This window comes from Aulonocara sp. 'chitande type north' Nkhata Bay, linkage group LG20 (genome assembly GCF_057382095.1).
Source record: "Aulonocara sp. 'chitande type north' Nkhata Bay isolate Kocher_YH1m ecotype deep benthic linkage group LG20, A_spYH_male_GT1.1, whole genome shotgun sequence".
Classification (NCBI taxonomy): Eukaryota; Metazoa; Chordata; class Actinopteri; order Cichliformes; family Cichlidae; genus Aulonocara; species Aulonocara sp. 'chitande type north' Nkhata Bay.
Window position 1 is genome coordinate 24,908,025 of NC_141363.1, and position 25,138 is coordinate 24,933,162.

At 38.3% G+C, this 25,138-nt stretch overlaps 1 protein-coding gene and 1 long non-coding RNA gene across 5 annotated transcripts in view; one reads left to right on the forward strand and one right to left on the reverse strand.

Moving 5' to 3' along the window:
• LOC147305689 (arf-GAP with coiled-coil, ANK repeat and PH domain-containing protein 3-like) overlaps nucleotides 1-23,522 on the forward strand; it is a 72,080-nt gene extending 48,558 nt beyond the window's left edge. Inside the window, exons 6-25 of one of the 4 annotated variants that reach the window (XM_086278613.1) lie at nucleotides 69-252; nucleotides 1,247-1,291; nucleotides 1,381-1,476; nucleotides 1,755-1,829; nucleotides 4,471-4,482; nucleotides 8,762-8,874; nucleotides 10,141-10,192; nucleotides 10,489-10,589; nucleotides 11,288-11,399; nucleotides 11,765-11,973; nucleotides 13,108-13,177; nucleotides 14,929-15,023; nucleotides 15,118-15,335; nucleotides 15,433-15,522; nucleotides 15,686-15,787; nucleotides 15,866-16,092; nucleotides 16,209-16,318; nucleotides 16,786-16,896; nucleotides 16,986-17,047; nucleotides 22,745-23,522. In XM_086278613.1, the coding sequence (XP_086134739.1) occupies nucleotides 69-252; nucleotides 1,247-1,291; nucleotides 1,381-1,476; nucleotides 1,755-1,829; nucleotides 4,471-4,482; nucleotides 8,762-8,874; nucleotides 10,141-10,192; nucleotides 10,489-10,589; nucleotides 11,288-11,399; nucleotides 11,765-11,973; nucleotides 13,108-13,177; nucleotides 14,929-15,023; nucleotides 15,118-15,335; nucleotides 15,433-15,522; nucleotides 15,686-15,787; nucleotides 15,866-16,092; nucleotides 16,209-16,318; nucleotides 16,786-16,896; nucleotides 16,986-17,047; nucleotides 22,745-22,851 (2,191 nt within the window). In that variant the 3' untranslated portion in view covers nucleotides 22,852-23,522. The remainder of the gene's footprint in view (nucleotides 1-68; nucleotides 253-1,246; nucleotides 1,292-1,380; nucleotides 1,477-1,754; nucleotides 1,830-4,470; nucleotides 4,483-8,761; nucleotides 8,875-10,140; nucleotides 10,193-10,488; nucleotides 10,590-11,287; nucleotides 11,400-11,764; nucleotides 11,974-13,107; nucleotides 13,178-14,928; nucleotides 15,024-15,117; nucleotides 15,336-15,432; nucleotides 15,523-15,685; nucleotides 15,788-15,865; nucleotides 16,093-16,208; nucleotides 16,319-16,785; nucleotides 16,897-16,985; nucleotides 17,048-22,744) is intronic. The other 3 variants (XM_086278615.1, XM_086278614.1, XM_086278616.1) reach the window with 3 other exon arrangements.
• LOC147305690 (uncharacterized) overlaps nucleotides 1-25,138 on the reverse strand; it is a 51,544-nt gene that overhangs the window by 25,172 nt on the left and 1,234 nt on the right. The window contains exon 2 of the long non-coding RNA XR_015126723.1: nucleotides 24,514-24,596. This is a non-coding gene — a long non-coding RNA (uncharacterized LOC147305690). The remainder of the gene's footprint in view (nucleotides 1-24,513; nucleotides 24,597-25,138) is intronic.

Here is a 25,138-nt window from a genome sequence, read left to right on the forward strand (position 1 = left end):
TTTTCAGACGTAACATTAACCTGCAACGCTAATGTCTCACTTGTATTTTGTTCTATTTTGTTTGTCAGGGATGTTCGAAAATTCAAGGAGACAAAAAAGCACTTTGACAGGGTGCGTGAGGACATGGAAATAGCACAGGTGAAGAACGCTCAGGCACCCAGGAACAAGCCTCACGAGGTCGAAGAAGCCACTAGCGCGCTGAGCATCACCCGCAAGTGCTACCGACACCTCGCTCTGGACTACGTGCTACAGGTCAGAAAAACACTGTAAAAAGAAAAAAGACAACATATAAGATGTACTAAATACTCTCACTGGACTAAGATCTACCCAAAAAGAGTAAAGTTTTAAGAAGCAGTGTAATCCCTTCAGACTCATTTGCACCCCCACGAGACAGCCTCTTGTTGCCATTACAATTAGACCATGATGTAGCCTGTCAGCCTGCAGCGACGTCTGCCAGAGCCCTTCTGCTTGAGTGGCGCATGCTTTGCTCTGGTCGCATTTAGCATGGGCTTATTTTGCCCACACATTTACCAGGACTGCCCGCGGGAACAAAAGGAGACTGATTCAGAGCGATCGCCGTGATGGCCGTGCCCTCTTTCCTTTCTTCAGTTTGTCTGCCGGCAGCTTTCTCTCACAGCTCTTAGACATCTTAATCTATTGAGTTTTAACTTTAAGTGTCTCGAGGTGGAAAAGGTTAAAGCTGCAGGGCGATGTGCTCTATATGGACGTAACCTCTTAAACGTAGCACAAAATATCACTTAGGTTTGCATCAGTTGGGACACAGAATGCAAAGGCTTTGCATTCTGTGTCCCAACTGATGCATAAGGGCTGTTTGTTACAGCAGTGAGAAGGAAACAAACCCATCATAGGGCCAGCTGATGTTTATTTTTGTTGGTCATGTTATAGATAGATAATAATGTCCACCAGAGGGCGTTAACTTAATAGTTTGTGTCAAATAATATTTAGTGTTAAGGGCTTCAACTAAAAGATAATGTTAACCCTGAGTGACTTAAAGGAGAGTGGTGTTATTTTTGACCATATTATACTTATACTAATACTAATAATGTTTTAATGCAGTCTATCTTCTGGGTTTTATTAATTTATATAAATTAGAATTTACATATGAAATCAGACATATTTGCAAATTCATGGTAAGAAATATTTTTATAATTCTAAATGTCAGTGGGTGGGGTGAATGACCACTCCCTTGTTAATTATAAACACTTCATTTTTGTTTTTTCTGCAGATCAATGTACTTCAGGCGAAGAAGAAATTTGAGATCCTAGATGCTGTAAGCCGATATTTTATTCTTTTAATATAGTCAAAAAAAGCATGAAGGATCTGTGCACTTCTTAAAGTTAATTTTCATTTCCTACACAGATGCTGTCATTTATGAATGCCCAGTACTCGCTGTTCCAGCAGGGCTACAACCTGCTGGATGAGATCGACCCCTACATGAAGAAGTTGGCTGCAGAGGTGAGAGGTGTGATTGTTCTCACCACCACTCATTTCCTCAGGCACCCTGGTTTGATTGGTCCTCATTTTAACTATTGATACCAGCCTGTTACATAATTTCAATTTCCATTTAGTGACTCTCTCGGTTACCCGAAAAGGCTCAGTTATAGTCAGCTAATCTGAATCATCCCAGCTCTGACTGTATTTACAGGATTTACAGTATATTTTAGTTATTTAACAGCAGAATGAATACTGAAACAACTGATTTTTTTCTTCTTTTGTGTGAATTGACTTTTAAGTTGGATCAGCTGGTGATTGATTCAGCCATGGAGAAGAGGGAAATGGAGCACAAACATGCAACGATTCAGCAGAGGGTGAGTTCCTCTTTTTTTCCCCTCGATTGATTAAATAGAACGTGTACATAGTTAATAAACTAAGTTTGATTTTAAAAGAAAGTATGTCACAGGTCAAAGGTCTTGGATTGGAGTTTTCATTTAAAATTGTTTCTTCTGCTTTGTAATGTTGCCATCTGTGCTCATCACTGAGCCAACATAACAACACCATTTCTCTGGGGACGTTGTATCGTGTAATATCTCTCTTCAAAAAAAAAAATGTTATGCTAGTTTATTTCTTCCCAGTTTATTACAGAAATTTGCACGTTTTTTCCCCCCTGGTAATTTTGTCTGTTTTCACACATACATTAACCCTTTTTTTGTTATATAATTTCCTATTTCTTTCTTTTATATTTGCAAAATAGCCTTTTCTCACAAATTTGTTAGGTTTTTTTTCATATACATTGGCCATTTTTTTCATCCTGTCTCTGTAAATTAACCTTTGTCCTAGCAATTGTATCACTCGTTCTTTTGTAAATTTACAGCTTTTCCTTATTAATTTTTCCCAGAGATTAGATTTTTTTTACCCCTTTTCCCTGTTTTCCTTTTTGTCATGCCATATATGAAAAAACTATAACAAAATCTCAAATTTGCAGAATAATATAAAGATGAATGAAATTCAGATTAAAAACCCCCCCACAAAAACATATAACAGAAGGAGTAAAATAAAATAGTTTGAAGGAGATAAATAAGAAAATATGTAATGGAATATTGTGAAATAAAATTAAATGCAATAAAAGTAAAATATGAACTAATTTAAATAGATAAAAGCTGATTATGATACAATAAATTGAAATAAAATATTTCAAATTCACTCAGGGAAAAATATACACAATTAAATTGACTTTCCAGTCACATTGATACTATATCACACCTCTGAGATCCAGTCTGCCACTTGGACCAGTTGATCTGTTGTGGCTGGAAAAGGATTAGACTTGTGCAGCTGAGAAATGTTTGATTAATCCCCCTAACAAACTCCAGGCATTGATTAAAGCATTAAAGCAGGTAGATTTAAGTGTTTTAACAGATATTAATCCTGCTGTTGTCTGCTGTGAATGGTAACTGTCAGCACTTTTATAAGCTGATTTATAAGCAGTCATGTAAAGTGCTGACTGTATGGGTTGTATTTTGGTGCCATAAAAAGACTCTAAAAAAAACTTGACTCTACCAACACTGTATCCTCTGGGTGTCTTCTGGCTGTAAATGGGTGAGATCTGTCACACAGAGGGTGCTGAGCCACATTGCCTGTGATTGTTTTGATCACAGGCAGATTGCCACGGTGGTCTGTAGTTCGTATAGAAGATGTGGACTTGTCTGCAAACACTTGCAGCTGAGCAGTCATGAAAAAGTGCAATAGAAACCAGAAGTAAAGAATAATAAACTAGCTAGCTATAGTGAACAAAAACTGCTATTAGTACTAGTGATAATAAGCTAACATTAGCATGCTAACAGGTGATAGTTTGAACTAACTTAGGTTTATTCCTTAACACAGGTTAAATAAAAATGTTTTTCAGGTTAAACATTATATCTCATCAAGTCTTTATTTTTAATTGGTTGCATAGCAACAAGTATATTGTAGAGTCAAAACACTGTCACCTTTAAGTAGAGCTGTCAATTCTTTGTGTTGTTTACCATTATTAGCTAACAACTATTTTAGCTACGATCCCACAATGTCATGTACAGAAACTCTACGGTTTCATAACAAAATACCAATCCTATTAAGTAGTATCTACTAAATACTACTTAATTGTTATTTTTTTATTCAGTGAGCTCTCATATTTAACATATTTTAATTGAGGTTCTTCTTTACTGTATTTTTTTTTTTTACCTTGTTGAACTATTTGCCTTGTTTCCTTTATTTTATTAAGCTATTGTATTTTCTTTGATTTACTATTTATTTTTGCTTCACAAATGTTTAATTTTGTTTTTACATTTTTCTATAAACTTTTAATGTAACTAAAATTGAGCTTTTTCCCCTTTTAAAATCCTCAATTGTCTCAAAAATTTGCAATTTTTTTCTGTTGATTGTGTCTGCTGTGACACTCAATTTTCCAACTTTTGGAGTAAATAGAGTATAACTTACCTTGTTTATTTTTTTAAATTGTCAGTATTATTGGCTTTCTAATAATTTTCCCAAAAACAAAATCGACAAGGTTAGGCATGGCAGGCATGTTTAATAATTTACAAAGACTTATTTTCAGCATGGGTCTGGATCGTCTGGACCCCAGGATCAGTGACCATCTGTCAGTCAGCTCTGGTCAGCCTCCAGGCATTGTGGTCTGGGCTGAGGATAGACCCACAGGGAAGGGATGGGTAGCATGTGGGGCCAGTTATTGATCTGTTAGACACTAAGCTTCATCAAACATTGATCACCAAGGGGCCTGTAGTGGTAAATAAACTAGCTGAAACCGCACTGAATGAAAACATTTTGTTATTTCAATAGGTGTGTTTTGTTTCTCATTCCTAAAGTGATGGAAATCCAGTAATGAGGATAATCAGAGGCGCGCTGAAACTGAAAGATTAGCCTATTATCCTCATTTTAACCAGTCTGCTGTTGGTGGTGCTAATGCTCTCCTCTCTTTTCTTCTTCTTGTATGTTTCAAATGCCACCATCTCCTCCCAGACCCTCATGCAGGTGAGTATGCCTTCATCTGTCTTCCCATGTGAATTCTGTTTTTCTACTTCAAGCACCTCTTTATTTTAGTGTCAGAGGAGGCGGTTGCAGCTTAGCCCACAGTGTTAGCAGGGAACATTGGCAAACTCCTTTGAAGTTTTCTGCAGCTGTAGTTGGACTCCTGAACCCTCGAGGGCAAGCTGAAGTGCATCCTGAATCATTTATACGAAACAATTAGAAACACTGAAGTTAGCTTGAAAGGTCTATGTAGAACCTGTCTCTTACATGGGCCTCTGCAGAGAGATCATGGTGGTGTACTAAAATAGACACCGGTCTAACATTTTACCACAGAATGTGCTTTTAAAGTATAATATAAATCAGTCAGCTTCTCTATTTTTTTTTACTGATTCCCTGGGTTATTTCATTTATATACATTATAATAATTAATGTCTAGTTTCCCTGAAGCTCATTTGATGATTTGATTTGAGGGTAGGATGTTCAGCCTCTTTTACTGTCAGCTGCTTTTAGATCAGTATTGGCCTACTTTGTCATTTGGTCTCTTTTCTTCTTCATCACACTGAGCATGTGCAATAAGGTTTGTGTAAACTTACACAGGGCAAAGGGGCAACTGGGGGGTAGAAAGGGAGTTAAAAGTACTCCAACTGAGAACTGTCACTATTGCTGTGTGGGTACATATTGCACAGTGCAGATAGCTAAATGCCAGAGCCATTCATTTTTAACCACAGGTTTAATGGAGAAGTCCTGTCCAAGCTCTGCCTACTATCCTAGATTTAGGTAACCAGCGGAGTTCTGCCTGCTGCCCCTTATGCATCACCAAGTTTATTTTAATTATGAGGTGTTCCACATGGTTGTTTGTGATTTAGTAATGATGAAATATTTTCCTCTGTAAGTTGGTTACGTCACTCCAGTTAAATGATATTTTCCTTGAGAGCTTGTTAAATAAAAAAACAGAATTGTTTCTTAACTTATTGGCTTATTAAAATTCCAAGCAAAAAATGCAATAATGGCTATTCTTTTTTGTCCCGTTTAACATTTTCTGAAGTAATAGGTGCCCCAGATCTGCTCTGTGTAAATACTTTTCTCCTTTCTCAGATTAGATGATGTCCAAACACTCAGACCTCATTAGACAAATTTCCAGGTATTTGGGGAGAAGCTTTATTTCCACAGGAAAGTTTTCTTATAGCCCAGTCAGGGATTTAGGTAGCTGCTAATCCATCAACATCTGCTATTGAGGATGTTGTTAAAGCTCATTGTTCAATTAAAGCATTAACCTTAATGTGTGACCAGTGCCGTTCTTTGTTGTTGTCTTGTTGTGGTTGTTTCCTTCATGTTGGCATAACAGATCAGTTCCAGGAGACTGTTTAGTATCAGTTTAGTATTTTAAAGGATGTTCAGGAAACTTGTAGAAAAAACCAAGCAGGTTGGTTGAGGATTAGTGGGAAGTGGCTAAGCAGATGTCTTACAGGTATGACAGCAGTCAGACTGTAGTATTAATGAGAACAGAAGGATGCTGCAGATGAGTGATGACTGTGTAATCACTACAGCCAACTGGGCTCACCATTTGGTGTATTAGGTTTGCACACCAACCTGCGTACAGGAGCAGCAGGTGGATGAAGTATCAGGACACTGTGTTTTCATCATCCAGTGTTCCCATCTGTTTTTTCTTTTTCCTGCCTGCTGTTCCACATCAGTTTACATATTTGCTCGTAATACTTTGAGGCCGGCTGCTTGTTTAATAATTCACTGATGGTTTTTTTTTTTGGTCTGTGTGACGTTGCTTCATTAAAAATAGATGATCTTTGTTGTGGATTTGAAAGCTTGCAGAGTGCAGAGCTTGTTCAGTGTTTCCTCCAGCGTGCGGCGATGTGCAGGTAAGCTGTGTCGACTTGATTTCTCGCCGGCTTATCAGTTACATTTCAGGGATTTAAGTGGGCAGAGCTGCTGTCGGTGTGGCCGGTAAATCAAGCCTTCAGTTGTAGGATTTGTTTGGGGTCTTGGCTGGCTGCCTGTTGGATTCTCAGTGGGTCCTCTTCAGTAAGGGAGGTGTGTTTAGGGAGTTGAAACTTGCTTTTTTGGAGGGTCAAGAGCAGCTACAGGACAGCATAGCAAAGTCCGCAATTCCTCCACACCTCCCTGCCAGGGATACATTGGCAGCTGTATGGTAATTAGCCATAATCTGGAGGCTCACAGGGTGGCAGGCAGGTGGCTGTAGTGGAAGGCACACATGTCAGTGTTGGAATTACTCATCGGACTGCAGCAGCACAAAGCGTGAGAGCTGCAGCACGGAGACAGACATGCTTTTACTCTGAGGAATCCACTTTTCAGGAGCCGTTTTACAAGTTTTTTTTGTGCATTTTAATGTTATCGGAGCATTTGAAGCGTTTGAGAATGAAGATCTTTTGCCGGTTCGACCGTAGTTTGGTGGGTGGTTTTGCACACTATTCATCTTTATTCTTGTTTTCTATTACTTTAAAGGAAGCAGTGCTGGTAAATGCTTTGTGCTATAACATCCTGTCGCTTTCTCCCTTTATCTCTAGCTTACTTATTCTCTAACATAGCTGTCTCTTGGCACAGTCTCCGATTAAACTCTCAGTCATAATGCTCAGTAACACATGCGTACATGCGTATTAATGTTAAGAGCAATGGACACAGGAAAATGCAGTCATGCAGAAAAAGCTCAAATTCATGCAAACTTTGAACTGTGGATTTGCGTGGGAATTTTGCATCATCCATTTGTAGCAGGTTTATTTTGTCATCTCATTTTGGTTTCTGGCATGTGTTGTTGATTGGAAGCCTAATCAAAGGTATGTTTGCTATGTTTCATTGCTGTTTTTGTTTAATAAAGTTACTGTAAGTCTACCTGACTATATTTCATTAAACTTGGAGAAGTGGTGGAGGATGTGGAAAGAAATAACATGATGAGTTTTTCATATTAAAGAGTTGCTGATGTGATAGTTTCCTCAGGTGCTAGCCGAGATTTGTGTTGACTGGTTGCAGCAGACTGTGACTCCGTGATATCAATGCCTGTAGTGTTCTCTGTCTGTGCATGGGCTGGGCTAAAAGGGGGGTTCTGGGGTGTCACTGTCCACTCTGAATTGTCATGTAATTGTAACTATCGTTGAAAATTACATCGAAAGAAAGGATGTCTAACTTCCCTTTTTCTTGTGGAAAACTGTTATCCTGTAAATATAATATAACTAAGTATGTTAGATAATACTAAAAGTAGTAAAAGTTTTTACTTTAATTGCAAACGGAAAGCAACAGATTTGAGTTTGAAAGATTTTGAAGGACTCCTTCTTATGTACAGTCCTTTTTGAAAGTTTTGGGAGTTGGACAGATTTTATGTCTACTGTTTGTTGAAGCTTAGGCAGGAGGTGCGTACAAAATGATTATAAATGACTCATTTTTAAGTTTTCAAGTGCATTTGTTTGTTTTTTTGTTTCCTATGAGCCTCCATGAGTTGTTGGTTACTCCGCTCAAAGTCCCTGTCTCTGCTCTGGAATTCATTCATGTGTATATATTCAAAACGGGGACGTATGTAATGCAGCAAGTTGTTCTATTATTTAAACAAGCAGCAAGAAGCTAATGGTGTGCATATCCCCCATTGTTATGAAACAGCAGAGTAGTTTGAAGGGTCGCGTCAGCAGAAACGCTCATGTGTTCTCTACATTTGAACAAGAAACAGCCTAAAACCCGCTCTGCTGGGACGCTTAGGTCTGCTATTTTCTCCGGGCTGCATGCATGCAAAGCTGAAATTTAATACTGGATAAGTTAATATTCTGTCCTGCTGCATATGAAATTACTTTTAAGAATGTAGGTTACCAAAACACTGAAGTTTAAATGATTTCTTCCTGCAACCCTTCAGGGCCTCGACTTGGCCTTCACCCCTGCATACCTGCTTGCTTTTGTTTTCCATTGGCCAGCAGTAAAGGCAGTCATGAAAGAGGCTGAAGGCGAATTTCACATGAATCACTGTGTTTATGTAATAATCTGCATCACAGTCACATCTGTTCCCAATGTGCCACAGAGTTAGTAGGCATGCAGCTTCACATGTGACCATTTCTACATCACACGAGTTATGATGATTCAGATGGTTTATATACAGTATGTATGCTGGTATTTGAGGAATACCTCAGATGCAGCCTCTTCACTACAGAAAAATTTTTGGTTTTCCTCATTTGGCCATTAACAGGTTAAAACGACACCCTGCCAGCAGTAAATAGGCCTTTGGCTTCCATCTGTGACAGACAGGATTTATTTTGCCCTTCTTCTCCTTCAGGACTTTTCCTATGACGAATCGAAGGTGGAGTTTAACGTGGATGCTCCTAATGGTGTGGTGATGGAGGGCTACCTGTTCAAGAGGGCCAGCAATGCGTTTAAGACCTGGAACAGGTAACTACAAAAATCCACACAAACATTTATGCTACGTAAGCCTCATCTCCTTTTCAAAGAGATCTGACAAAGCAGTTTTACTTTCATTATACAATATGTCACGCAATAAAGAAAAGTTTGGTTACCAGGGTAACCCCGGTACTCTGAAAACCGAGTGAAGTTTTAAAGGGAATATTTTAAGTCACAAAAATGACAAACTTATCGAAAGTACTAGTAATAATTTGGTGAAATGACGAGTAAAGAAAATAGTTAGGAAAATATCTTAAAAACGAGTAGTTATGGACGAAACAATAAACACAACCAAACAAATGGCATTAATAAGCAGGCTCAGTATATATTGCTCAATAGAATACTTCATAATAGGCAGGAACTACATGAAGGAAAAAGGTTAAGTAGAAATAAAGAAAATTCCTATTTACTAATAGGACTAGAATTTATTAGTAGTTCATTTTAATTACATAATTTAGAAAATATAATGAATTGTCTTTATAAAGTAAAATCTCAGATTCAATTAAAGAGGATAAAATCTTGAATTTCCAGTCAGAAAGAGCCTTGAAGATACATTTTTATTACCTTCCTTTAACATAGATGGGCCATTAAAGAGTTTCTTAATGCAAAACCTGAAGCAGAAGGAACAAAAAAATTATTCTAGACTAGATGCATAGTCATAGTTAATACATTTGTAAATAAATACATGGTAAATGTTTTATGTTATCTTTTATTAATGTAGGGAAATGTGTTCTCTGCATTTAACCGAGTCCTCAGTGGGGACCAGTTCTAGCTCATGCTATGCATAATGCATTAATCACGCAAACTGTGACGTCAATACATCACCAGGACCTGCTGGAGGCTTGCTTGACTCTTTCTCCTAAGCAAAGGATAGATTAGGAGAGACAGAAGCTGTTAAAGGTGAATTCATGGTGTTATTAAGATTTTATTAATATAGAGGGATGAATATGTTAGAGCAGCCAACCAAACTTTGATGGAGCCAGCCGAAGCTCAAAGGTTTGTTCTCTGGGATCAGAGCTTTTAACCATATGTCAAGGTCCTGTATCTCTTAAGGCTTAGAGAATCTCTTTATAAAACAGGAGATTTGTTTGGCTCCGTGATTTTAGTCAGTTATTCCAAACATAATCCAAAAAACAGAGGAGGTGACCTACTTTAGAAACTTTATAATACTACTAATAAAGAGTAAATACCTTAAAAAGGTTGTGATGATGTGATGCATCCCATTTCAAATGTTTTTATTTCTCTCCCTCTGTCTAGACGGTGGTTCTCCATACAAAACAGTCAGCTGGTCTATCAGAAGAAGCTCAAGGTAAGTCCACTTTAGTCCATGTCAGCTTTCTTTAGGGATGATGTGGCTTGTGAGAATTTAGTAGTGCTGTTTATGGTGATCTACATTGAATTATGCATGTTAAGCAGGTCAGAGATTAATAAACATAAAATAAAAACTGCTCTGTCTGTTTTAGCCTGAATGCTTAACCTCTCGGGTCTCAGTGTACCCTCAGGGGGAGCCAACAGCTGGTCAGGAAAAATGTATATTCTAGAAGGAAAATGGCTGTTTTCTGTGTTGATGATATCAGGAATGAGAAGATGTTTTTGTGTTTGCAGGATTCTCTGACGGTGGTAGTGGAGGACCTCCGGCTATGCTCTGTTAAACCATGCGAGGACATCGAGAGGAGGTTCTGCTTTGAAGTCGTCTCCCCCTCCAAGTAAATAAGCACGATGCCATGATAATGATAAACTGGTGACCATACTGGGATCAATGGCTCAGATCACTGTGGTCTGACTATGGTGATCCTGTAACCTTTCCTCTAGAGACGCCACCAAGTCAAAGTGTGTCTGTGTCATGTTTATTTGTCTAGTAATAATCATAGACTGTAGCAAAGTGACCCATTGATTTCTGCGTTTTGCATTTTCAAGCCACAACATAGTAATTTAGCTGCCACCATGTTGTTTTTTTAGAGCCAGAAGTCATCATATTGGGATTAGAATTTTCCCATCAGAAGTTGTTCCTTGGTAATAATCTTAGCCAAAATTAGCACGCATCTATGTGAGACTTTTATAGCTGAAAGAGAAAATGATTGCACAACAATCAATCCTATCCATCCAGTTTAGGGTCATCAAGGGTCTAGATCCTACCTCAGTCATAAATACAGGAATTCAGGCCATATCTCAAATTTTAAAGTTACTTATCACAAAGTTTCAATTTACTAAGTATCTCTAAATTTAAACTCACATAAAAAAATAAATTAAATATTGACTGCTTTGTTCAAATCACTGCTGTGCAGGTACAGCATCAGGAGGTGGCTTGCTTTACTTTATTCTTTCTTAATCTGTGCTTTAGGTAATCATAAATATTACAACAATCCTTTTTCTGATTCATGAATATAATGTGGGCGTCTTTCAGGAGCTGTATGCTTCAGGCTGAGTCTGAGAAGTTAAGACATTCGTGGATTCAGGCTGTTCAAGCTAGCATCGCTTCAGCCTACAGAGAGAGCCCAGACACGTACTACATAGAGGTGAGTCAAAATTAATGGGAAAAAATGCTTGTTTATGGGATGTTTTTCCATGTTTTAATTCAAATATGGTACTTTTTATTCCACTATAATCTATTTATCTAACACCCACAGTTGCTCTATGATCAGTTAATAAATTATGCTGCAATGCCCTAGACTAAAATACCTGTTATAAAAAAATAGTCCAGTCGTAGCAGATGTTCCTATTAGGATATTTAAACTTAACGTTTTATCTCATTTGTTTAATCTGTAAAGTTTAATTCACATCGACACAACTCCACATACTTCCTCTCAATTTATAACAAATAATACTTTGTTTCACTAAAATTGAATGAAATTCCGTCCTAACTGATAGCATTTGTTTGTAGCATCTGGACAGAACAGCCTCTCCATCCACAAGCAGCATCGATTCAGCCAGTGAGCCACGGGAGCGCAGCGCCCGGGGCGAGACCATCCTGCAGCGGATCCAGTGTCTGCCGGGGAACGAGCAGTGCTGCGACTGCGGTCAGGCCGACCCTCGCTGGGCCTCAATCAACCTCGGCATCCTGCTGTGCATCGAGTGCTCCGGCATCCACAGGTAGAAAAAACGCCTGCATTATTCTCAGAAAAGTTTGGACAGGGCCATGTTTACTATACTATACCATCTCCTCTTCTTTTAACTACAGTCTATAAACACGTGGGAACTGAGTCCTCTGGAAGAGGAACCTTGACTCATTCTTGTCTGATAGTATTCCAGCAGCTCCACAGTCCTGGGTTGTTTTTGTCATATTTTCCGTAGGTTGTCACTTTTAGCTTAGCATTGGAGTCTGCCAGTGTCACGTTAAAGGGAAGGTCATCATAGTCATATTGACTTCCCAACAGAAGAAGAGTGTGAAAACAGCCTCTCAATGTCAAACTGCACAATTAAGCACGATAAGCATCTTTAGGGTGGACTTAAAGAATCTGAGCGCTTCCTCTAAACCTGCCTCGTGCTGTGTGGCGGCTGCTGGCTCTGAGGACAGGAAGAGGTGCCAGCAGCCTGCTAAAGTTGGGAGAGCACGTTCTGCCACACACGCTGCTGACAGATTAAAGTGCAGGACACTGCTTATTGGATCAGTCGTGCCTTGAGTGAGAGTTTTCACAGAGTGATAAGTCATTGAATAGCTGAATTCAGTGCTGGATATGATGTAATGCTGCTGAATGGAGGCACCATGTTTGCAGAAAGACACTTCCTTTGCACTTTTGTTTCATTCCATCACACTGTGGCGTCATTGAGGGTCGTTTTCAGGCGTCTGATCCCTTAGGAGTTTTGTTTATTTTGCAGCCACAATTTTCACTGCTTATGTAATCTCAAATCCCGTCCCTGAATGCGTGTGTGCCCACCTGTTGAATATTCATGCTCCTCCTTTGGACTGTTCTTCTCACAGAGAGATCAGACGTGGCCTCTTGTAGCTCAGTGCAGTTTTTTTCTAACGTGCAACAGTTGCCTAGATACCAGACAGTGATTTGCATGACATTAGGAGCCCGGGATTCAAATCAGGTCACCACACAACGCCATGGTGCATCTTTTCATATTAGAAGAATATAAACTGCTTTTTGTTTTGTCGAGCTGGACGCCATCTGCTGCTTTACAGTCCTAACAAAGTGAAATTCTTCCCCTTTAAGCACTAAACAGTTTGACTACAGAACATCAACAGCACATCTCTGGACTCTGAATATGTTTCTCTTGCAGGAGTCTTGGAGTTCACTGCTCAAAGGTGCGCTCACTCACGCTGGACTCGTGGGAACCAGAATTATTAAAGGTACAATTAGTCTCAGCTAAACAGCCATGGGGCAGTTTTTAACACATTACTAGAATAACCTGAAGATGAAAAATGGATATCACTGTCTTATAGCACTTGTTAAAACCTACTGTGACAAAAGGCTTCACAGTTTGGATGAAATCCCACATTAAAACACGAGTGTACCTGTTCAAACAGACAAACAGACCGTCGTGCATGCACACCTCCATAAACATTAAAAATATAAGATATGATAGTAAGTCAGACTAAAGAGGAACCTATTTGTTTGGCTTTTTCCAAAGCAGTATCCTTGTAACCAGCTAAAATGAACACCTTATTTGGAAAAAATGATTTAAAAACACTGAATTAACTGAAATAAAAACAATAATAAGACTTTTATAAAAGTAAAGGATAGTTTGCACTGATAAAATGATCTAAAACAGAGAAAAATACAGGAATTGTTTTGATCTTCAAAACCATTTATGAACATGTTTCTTGAGAATGTGATATCTACATGACCATTACTTAAGTATTTATATCGTAACATAATACATTGTTATAAAATAACCCACTTTATATTGTATATAATGTATCAATGTAAAAAAAAAAAAAAAGGCTTCTATGTCACTAACACTAAAACAAATAAAAACTATTATAACTAAATAATATGAAACAAACTGGAAACTCCAGTTTGGTTCATAATATTTAGGCAAAAGTTGAAATTCATTAAGAAATTACAGAAAAATTTAAAATTATATTAACTGTGGTTGTTCGATAGAACGATATGTATCGGATGACGATATAAAAACGTCTATCGTTTCATTTTACGCTATCGTTTGTTTCAAAATAAACTGTTTACGGCAATATTTTTTCATTGTTTTGATGGTCACTGTAGTGACTATATTAATTTCTTAAAGTTCTCTCTTTCTCTTAGATTTAATATAACCACACTACAGACGGATTAGCGCCTGTTTTTATGCGTTGTCGTTAGCAACAACGACGGTAACAGCATCGCGTGTCCGCTTGTTTATGTACCACATAAACCTTTCACAATAAAGCTCAAGATACTGTTGAGACTTTTCAAAATAAACTGAATCACGTGAAAGAGCAGATTATTTATGGATGAGAAGCAAAAAAGAGCCGACAGGTGCTAAAAAATAAACCTTAGACTCAAACGTTAGAACAGGCTTTCCCCGCAGCACGCCGTGTAATAAATACTCACAAAGAAAATGGCGGCCTTTACAACTTATGTCTAAAAATGTATAGTTTCATGCATTGGTTAAAACACTCGACTCCAGCTACATGACGCGCAGCTGGAAACACTTCCCGCAAGTCGAGCTGCCCGAGATTCACAGAATTTACAGAAAATGTTACATTTTTGTGATTTATGTCGTTATCGGGATGATAGAATTCTTATATCGGGATATGAGATTTTGGTCATATCGCATAGCCCTAACTGTGGTCTAAAGGCAACTACTCAAAATACACAAAATGTATATCAAAATGTTTCTCTGAAACCAATACGAGCTTTATGTTTGTTTAATTAGTTTAAAAACAGAAATGTTAAACCAACGGTGAGATTGTTTAGCTTAGATAAACTAGCAGTTTCCCTTTTTAGTTTTTATGCTAAGCTAGCAAGCATTTATATTTTACAAAAAGACAAGGGAGTGATCTGGGTTATCTCAGCTACCCTTTAGCAAAAAGCCCAATATAATTCCTAAACTATCAAACTATTACTTTAAGTTCCTAATCATTGTCATATTTCCTCGTAGTTGATGTGTGAACTCGGAAACAGCGTCATCAACCACATCTATGAAGGCTCCTGCCAAGAAAAAGGTCTTAAGAAACCATTACCATCCAGCTCAAGGTGAGAACTGATGAAGCGCAGCTAATCTGATCTATAAACATGTGACCTTTGAGGCACTAACATCAAAAGTCGTATGTCATGTGGTTTTGTTCAGGCAAGAAAAAGAGGCCTGGATTAAGGCAAAATATGTAGAGAAGAAATTCTTGAAGAAGCTGGGCTCCACTGAGATACTCATCAACGGGGAGAGGAAGTCGGAGCGGCGGTGGAGTGTGAAGAAATGCCGAAGACACAACAGCGCTACGACGGTGCCCAAAACACGGCGGAGATACCGACAGGAGCCTGGAAACACCTCCCCCTCCACCTTCTCCTCAGGTATGTCAGGTGAAATGCAGCTTAGCGATGTAGTTTTCCAGTGTTTTTCATACAAATTAGACACCATATAAAAGCTTTCTTTCTGTTCCTCTCATAGCAGCTGCTAAGTTCAGACGAGAATCTCTGTTCTGTCCCGATGAGCTGGACTCCCTCTTCTCCTACTTTGATACGGGATCTGGGCCTCGAAGTAAGCAACTCCCTACTGTGACACTCACACCTTTGTACCACACATTTTAAAGCATGGGAATACAGAGCTTGGATTGTGTGTTCACTATTGCACCATTAAAATGACACTAATTGCTCTGAAAGAGACAGCTGTGACTAATGTGTCCATGTTGTGGCGCCTCCCGGTCCGGCAGGTCTGAGCAGCGACAGCGGGTTGGGAGGCAGTACAGACGGCAGCACAGACATCCTGGTGTTTGGCTCAGTAGTGGACAGCGTCACAGAGGAGGGTGAGTCTAGGGGATGAACTGTAACGAGCTGCTTTTATGTCTGTATGCTGTTGCTGAGTTATGTTACGCTGTCCTCAGAGTGTGAGGTGTCCGAGGACTCGAGCGGAGAGGCTGAATTGGAGGCCGAGCCAGAGACGTCAGACCTGGAGGACCTAAGGGATCTTCATCCCGGAGCCCTGCTCTATAAAGCCTCGAAAGCTCGTAACCTCCCCGTCATGGCTGCAGCGCTAGCTCATGGAGCTGATGTCAATTTAGTAAACGAGGAAGACGAAGGAAAAACGCCCCTCATACAGGCTGTGATCGGGGTGAGTGAATCGACCGAAGAGGTCTGGAAACTTCTCGCATCGGTCTTTCATTAGACAAAAAATCTGATTATGACATAATCCAATGTAAACATCTTTTCACTTCTGCTTTATTTTAGGGTTCATTGATTGCCTGTGAGTTTCTGCTCCAGAACGCTGCTGACGTCAACCAAAGAGACGCGAGAGGGAGGGGGCCCCTGCATCATGCCACGTATCTGGGACACACGGGGTGAGTCATGAGGAGTTTTACTCTCCCTGCTGCATTTCTAACCACTTCACACATGGTTTACAGTTTAGTAAAGCGAGCTTTGTTGGAGTGATGCTAAGCTTGTCCAGGACAATGAGCCTCGTGCAGGAAACCTATTTAAAAGGCATGCATGAGTGATTTAAAAGAATTGACTTTTCCTTTTATGAGAAGTTCAGGCTTGTTGTTCTCCCGGGAAAACCATTGTTTGACTGAAAGTGGCTATAAAATCATATTTTCACTCCAATAGTGCCAGGCTTCTCAAAGCACGGCCCTTGGTTAGTTTTTGTGTGGGCCCCGGTTGCAACAAGGAAACAGACTAAACCTTCCTTACTTTTACAGATACATCCAGTGTAAAAGAAACGTGACCTAACTTGTGGTTGAAATATTTTAAAAAATGATTACCATTGAGTTCTGGTTATAATTGATCTTGTTTTCTTTTGTCTTTCCAGGCAGGTGTGTTTATTCCTCAAACGAGGAGCTACACAGAACGATGGTGACGAAGATGGCCAGGATCCGCTGAGTATAGCTGTGCAGCAAGCCAACGCAGATATAGTCACGCTGTATGTTGTTTTACTTACGCACTATAGAGTCCATTAAGTGTTTTTCAAATAACTAAATCCTCTTTTTGATTTCTCATTTTTTCCTTCAGGCTGCGTCTTGCCCGGATGAACGATGAGATGCGGGAGTCAGAAGGACCCTTTGGACAGCCAGGTCAATACCCAATCAGCAGCCCCACTGAGCAGCAGTATAAGAAATGCATTCAGGAGTTTATCTGTCTCAATATAGCAGCTTCATAATAATCAGGTCAGGTTGAACTAATGTAGGGGGTGCCAATAGATGCATGAAGACACATGTTTGGGGATCTTAGGCTTCATGTTCGTCTGAAAGACTTTTTACTACCCAATTTTCTTCTTCTCTACATCTGTCATGTTTCTCTCCGCAAACCTAGCAGCCGGCCGCTCCCTTCTCAGGTTCTAACAGCAACTCAGTGTTCCTAATCTACTTTTAACGATGTCAGTTTGGACCAAAAACAGAAATAAATTGGCCAGGTGTGGCAGAGAAATCACTGCCAGGGAAACGTTAGAAATCTATTAGTTATTATGAGGCCAGGAGTGGACCTTAAATAATGTCATCAGCAGAGTATTTGGGACCAATCTAGGACTTTGAGGGTTTCAGAGGATACAGGGAGCTCTGAACCAAAGAACTCAAAAGAGTTAGGTTTCATTTCATCATGTGGTCGGGGTGTATATTTTGTGGGATTCCCTGTTTTAGACACGGCTGGTTCCTGAAGTAAAAGCCTCTTTACTTTTTCTAGTAGACATGGCAAAACTACCCAAGACACATGGAGGTGTTGTATTAGAGATGTGTGCCATGGAAAAATGATGATGTTGATCAAAGTGATGAGGATATCTGTATATTTGTCTGTCACGTGGCTCTTTGGTATATGCTAACTTTACACACTATACTTTCTTTTAAAGATTTCCCAGGAATTTAGAAGTTGTTTAAAACAAAGCACAGCACAGCAAAACGTGTGAAATCTTAAGACTTATCAGTGAGGGTGCCGGTCATGTAAATTTTGTGATCACAGTGTGAATGCTGACCTTTAAACTAACAGACCACTAACTATGCATGTGTCCTCAAAGTGAACTAGGATGTACTACTGTAAGAATAACAACTTACATATGATGTCTCCAGTTGTCAGTGTGTAAATCCCACAAGTTGTACACAGAAACCAAACTTTACCAAATGGAGATCATTAGACTTGTGCTTTATCTTATGGACTTGAACTCCAAACAGCACTTACTGCTATAAATCCCATAATTCCACACATGCAGATTGAAAACATGGTCGCCATCTACTTAAAGCTGAAAATCTGATCTGCTTGTCAAACCCAAGCTTGTTGTATGCACAATCTAATTGTTATAAACGTTTGGTTTCTAATACCATTATGGTATTATTCCCAATTCAAGGTCAAGACAACAAGTCATATATAGAGTTTTATGGTTTGAATAATGACCAACATGTACAACATTAACTGCATGCAAGTTTTACTCAGTATTACTTGAAACTATAGTTTGAGCCTATAAAGTTGTGAGGAACGTACAACAGCAACAGCAATGTCTTCCATAGACTTCCATAACTTTAACCTCCTGGACCTGCAGTCCCCATATGTCCACATATGTGGACATCACATTTTGGGTTGTCTAGACTAAAAACTACTAACTATACTAAATTTTGCTCTACAAGGGCCTGATATGCACTTATAAAGACATTATATTGCCACTGTTCTATCAAAATTTAAAACAAATGTCCTCATATATGGATATCAGACCCTTGTAGAGCAAAATCAGGTAAAAAGATAATTCTTTATTTTTACATTCATCAGGTCGAATCAGCCCAAATAGCAGAGAGAAATTAAAAATGCATGCCATGATGAGTTCAGGTCTTATGACGTTAATATGGTAGCTTCTTATCTTATTAGCAAACCAGAAACTTGCACCTCTACAGTGTGAAATGGTACACAGGATGCTATCCACAGCCTCACATATGCAAATAAGCTGATGGATATAAAAGTTTTAAGGTCAGCCAGCAAGCTGAAGATGGTTCAGGAGCAAAATAGCTGTTAGGGGCAGCAGTTTTATTTAAATGCTGAAAAACTATGTTTTGAAAGTTAGCATAGCATAAAGAGCCACTGTAATAGGAAATTGGTTGAATTATAAATATACTAAAATGAAAGAAATCTTATAAATATTGAAACCAAAGGAGGAAAAACCCTTCAGGAGTCAGCATGTGTTTGTTTACCAGTAATAATTAAAAAAAAAAAAAAAAAAACAGCCGCAGGGGGGTTCAGCCAGTTTCTCTTTCCTACTTGTTTTTAACTGAATCAATTTTTCAAAAATTAACCTCCATTATTTAATAAAAGAATAAAATAGTGGAGGAACTCTTTATTTAAATAACTTCATGAGGGGAAACTGTGAAGCTGCAATAACTGTAATGGAGAGAAAATGATGTGAGAATTATTTCTGCGTAGTGATTAAAAGATTGATTAAGTAAAGCTTTTATTTTTCATTAAACGCAAAATGATGCACTTTTAATTTTTTTTAATATATGACAGGACTCTCAGAGCCATAGTGCAATGACTATTTCAGTACAGATAATCAGTATTTTTTTGTATTATGCTTAACAGCAAGGCAGATGGTATTTTTTTAAGCTGGATATAGATTTTTTTTTTTTTGGGTGGGGGGGGATTAACACCACAACCACACAGAACGATATTAATGTTCCCAATATGATATAAAAATCACTCGTTGGTGGAGTTATTCTTTAGGAGAAACTACACTGGAAGGTTTTTGATAAGTCACTCTAAACTACCATGTTACTGTATATACAGTATTTGTATGTTAAAATGTTTGTTTATGGTAATCAGATGTGTCACGCCTAGGCTTATATTGTTTGTTAGTTTATATTGCATGGGTGGCTGATGCCCAGGTCCACTGAAGCCCAGTTGCTTATTTTTAAAGTTCTGTACCCAGTATACGTGAATATGTAACATTGAATATTGTTGGAAAATGTTAATATCCATATTATATAATACCAAATCACGACAACAGTGCATGAGGTGACATCCATGGCAGAAATCAGTTAATGCAAACAGACTGAACACCCTCTCCTGCAATCAGCTGTTGGCTGGGTGACAAGAACAGTGAACCTGGCAGCTCAACACTTTTTGTTTGATCCGCTTGCTAGCTTGCAGTTAGCGACAGTGTGTTATCCAAAGCCTACATAAAAATACAGACAGACTCCCTTCAGACTGTTGGGGTTTAGCTCAAACCAAAGAAAGCTTGCAGAGCTTTTAGAGAGCAGAAATGTTTTTACCAATTTTAGTTTTATATGGAGAATCTTAACAATCTGGGACTGTCTAAAGATGATTATAGTAGAGATGTTTGTGATTTCCAGATTAGTTTATATAAACGCTATCCACTGGAAAGAATTTCAGCATCATTACTGCCTAATGGTGTTATTTTGTAATTGACACTAAAGAAAAAGTCTTATGATAAGCTTAGACAGTGTAATATCCCAATGCTTACAGCTACTGGTTTAGCCCCTTTGAGTAAATTTAGTTGGAGAAACTATTTTGCCGCCAACTATTTTCTGACTCCACAAACCTTCCTAATAATTTTTGTACAGTCCCATTCTTTTATTTGCCAGGTAAAACTGTTTAAACGATATGACATTGACAGGAAGGGTAGCTCGCTCATTTCCGCACTTTGAAAACATGCCGTCTCTCAGCCTTTCCTTTTTTGTGCAGTACGTGGTGTCAACACCACCAAAACACTCTCCAAAAGGTCTCAGTTTTTACAAGATGAATGATGTCGTCGACAAAGCATTAAGCCATTGATGGATTAGGTGTTGTACAGCTCAGTGTGTCTACAGTGACTGTTGTGTATATAAACGCAAAAACTATTAACACTTTAACTTCTAACAGGCCATTTCTAACTTTCCTGTACTTCTTTTTTCCTGTCTCTTGACTGTTTTCTGTACAATTTCTTTGAATATTGTAATATTGTAAAAAAACAAAAAAAAAAACAAAAACAAAAACATGCATCTCAGAATTTACAGTACTTGTGTGTGTTAACACTAACTTCTACCTATGTTTTCCTCTTTGTGTCTTCTAATATGATACTAAAAAATAAACAAAAGGTCTGACTAATCACTAACTTCTCTCTTTCTTCTGTGCTTTATTTCTTCTTTCACTTGCTTTACTAACTTTACCACAAAGCATAACTATGAAGCAAATAGCAAATAACTAATATATTTAATATTTGAAGTGGCGTGTGTGTGTGTGTGTGTGTGTGTGTGTGTGTGTGTGTGTGTGTGTGTGTGTGTTTTTGGAGGGGGGGGGCTGTTTAGTGCATTAAACAGTATGATAGATAAAAATAACAACACATTATATAAAAGTTATAAACTGAATTGTGTATCATTGAATAATTTAAGTATTTGATTAGACAGTCGATCAATAACAGATACTCCTGATCTCAACTCATTAAGTCGCGACATTAAGTCCACAGAATCAGTTTCTTCCATTCCAACAAATAAATTTATAATTTCTATGTAATGTGGGTTTTTTTTGGGGGGGGGGGGGGATTTTTGGTTGATATTCAATTTCTCTTCAGTAATATGAGACGACCATAAAAATGAGAGACTGTTCATTTCTTTGTAAGTGAGCAAACGTATTAATTCAGCAGGCAAAATAATCAAATAGTATGGATAACTCGATATTTTCTCTTTTTATGACCATTCTCTGTAAACTCTAGAAATAGCCTAACTGTTTGGGAAAGTCCCAACAGGTCAGCAAAGAAATACTAAGACCAACCCATGCCACATTCAAACTCTCTTAAATCAGCGGTCCCCAAATCCCGTCCTGGTACTGGTTCGTGAGTCGTTTGGTACCGGGCCGCGACAGTTGGGGCTTGGGTGTGAAATTTATGGTTTTCAGGGTTTTTATTGTTTTTATCATTAACTCTGTTTCCCTGGGTCTTTTCCCATGTGTTATGAATAAAACTTCTTTGTTTTGGTACCGGTACTGGTTTTATTTTGTTGTACTAATTTGCGACACCTTAAAGGCCGGTCCGTGAAATATTTTTGGACATAAACCGGTCCGTAGCGCAAAAAAGGTTGGGGACCGCTGTCTTAAATTATCTTTCTTCCTCATTGTGATGCTCAGTTTGAAGTTCAGCAAGTCATCTTGACCGGTTTTAGATGCCTAAATGCACCGAGTTGCTGCCAGGTGATTGGCTGAATAGATAGTTGCATGAACAAGAAACTTAACAGCTGTACCTAATAAAGTGGTACTACTAAAAAATCCTTCTGTTCATTATTCGAGGAAAAAAAAAAAGAGGCAACAAAATCCTTTCTACTGCCTCAATTCTCTTAAGACTGTGGGAACAAACATTTGTAAAATATTCTGAGAGCAAAGGCCAAACACAGATAGGAAAACCAGCTCAATAAGGAATGTCTATAGAGGAAAGGAAACCTCCATAAATACCAGGAGCCTTGAACTCTCTGACTCAGAAACAAGCTGGGAAAACCAGGAATTTTCATCCCCTTTTTAATTTTCTGAGCCTGGCAGCTCTCACGGACACAAAAGACTTGAGTTGCTTTTGTTGTGGTAGTAGCGGTGGTGGGCTCAGCGGTCACCATGACAACAGGAAAAGTAGAGGCTCAGTATTTGGAAAGTTGAAAGAGGGGAAGCTTCATGGTGCCTCGGCCCTTCATTCAGAAGGCTCCTCTGTTGTTTCCTTCCTAACTTTCATTTAGAAAGATGTTTTGACTCTTCAAAGAGCTTTGGGTCTCGGGCTGTGGTTTTCATCGTCATTTCCTGTTGTGTTTTCTCTTTTTGTTCATCAGGAGACGCCACGTACCTTGACATCTTCCGAGAATTTTCGCACATGGCTTCCCACAACCCAGAAAAGCTGAAAAGAAGGAGTTTGCACTTCCGACACTCCTTCAGGTAGTCCTTCAAGAGTCGAGGAGGGAGAAAATACTTGAAAAATGCAGCCTTCCAAACATTCACCACAGCTGGATTTCAATGAGAAGAGGAGCCTGATGCTGCTGAATAAATTCAGCCATCACAGTATGCTATACAGTCAGTTTATGCATTTTTTGTAGCTTTCTCTGTGTACAGAGAAAGCTACAAAAAATGCATAAATAAATAAACGTCACATTTAAAGTTCATTAAAGTGAAGAAATTAATGCATTTTAGTTCAGTTACAACTTTTATTTTGATAGGGTTTTGTTCTATGAGGATCTGCTGGTCTTTTCCTCTCAGATATATATGTGTATAAATACATTGTTAGTTGAGCACTTGTTTTGTATGAACCATCATTTCTTTGCTGATTCATTACATCAATACTTTCCAGTATGTTTGATTGTATATGTACTGCATGCATGTACTCCTATTATATTTCAAGGATAAGAAATTTAATATCATTAGTTATTATCATCTTGATAAGCAGTTTTGATCTGAAACATGTTCTCTTTATCCTTTGTTTTTGCATCGACTATGCTGGTGTAGTCTTGGTGATGTATTTTTGTCTACTGTGGTGTACCACTATAAAACGCAGTGCTTCTGATGCTGTAAACAAGCTGTAGAGACAAAAATAAAAATGCTAATATATCTGAAAAGGCAAGATGAGAGATGGATGGAAATAAACATCGTCTGTTCGACTCACTCCGTTTTTCCTTGTCGCTGAGACAACAGCGCCTCCTTGTGTTGAAATGTGTGACAAATTGATCTTTTTAATTAGGGAATAATAAAAATACAGTGAAGCCCAATTTCAGTTGACTGTAGCTATACAGTTTATAAATTCAATATGTCTGCTAATAATTTCTAATTTCCCAATAAGTCTTTATTTGTGTTTATTTGTCAATATGGTGTTTACAGCCACCTTTCCATGGAATATTTAGCTAGAATAGCATTATTAATTAGGAGAACAAAATTCTAAATTTAAAAAATATAAATAAATAATAAGGTACCAGTGGTTAAAATGTGATCTTTCTCTCTCTCTCTCTCTCTCTCTCTCTCACACACACACACACACACACACACACACACACACACACACACACACACACACACACACACATCCAACTCCATCTTTCTCTCTATATAAAGATGTATATCTATCTATAAAATTCAGTAATTCAGTTTCTATAAATGAATTGATTACACATTATTTTTCTGTTTAATATATTTTTAAGTAATGAAATTAATGGATAGATGGGTGAAAGATAATCTATCTCTAAATTGTTTAATTTTAAAAGGTGTACAAAAACAATATTAAATTTCCATGGGTTAAAAAAGTACATTTTTAAATATATAAATAACGAATGGAATGTTTTAAAAATGCTGTCTAAGAAGATAAAATAATAAAATCATAATTTAATGCTTTATTTCCATGGTAACTGTCCATCAACTGTTTAAAAAAAGATGGGCGTAGCCACTGTGGCATCACCTATCAGATTTTGGACATTGCATTTGGAGGTGGGGTTTGTTCCTTTTAGAACCAGAAGTGACCATATTTAGACAAAAAAAGTGCAGTGCAAAGTTAGCCGTCTGCATTTTCAAACTGTATTGAGTGCATCTGACAGATATAAACTTCTACAATTTCACTCACCAAAAGAGAAATGTGGACAGTCAAGGGGTCAAGTTAAGTGACTTCAGCTGAGGTGAGGCCTCTCTGGCAGCTGTTGGCTGAAGCTGTCAATGAAAGCAGCCACACCCTTACATTTAAATGTAAATCACATCAATATAATAATGATAACAATAATAATAATCTTTTTCATGATCCAGTGTATACTGACGGTTTTCTTAATGTTGTGAACTTGGGGATTTAACTCCTTTTGGAGCCAGCCTCAGCCGACCACGGGAGGACTAATTTTTCAGCCATGAACGTTGCTTCTCAGGTCCTCCATACAGAATTATAAACTTATACTGTATATTAGTCACTTAATCTGATGATTTTTCACTAGTTTCCATGTCATAATAATAATAATAATAATAATAATAATAATACAATATAAATAACTGTTAATAACAACATTAACAACCTAGTGCTACCACCTTATAGAAGGTCCTTGAGGCTCCACCAGTACTGAAGAAGGTACAAGTGGCACAGAGGGTGGTCAGGACTACAGACTATGGACAACAGTTTGTTCAGTGTCCACCTTTCTATCACAGCTTCAAAAATGCACAATTTGCTGCCAATCACAGAGCCAGACTAACTACAGAAAACTACACTC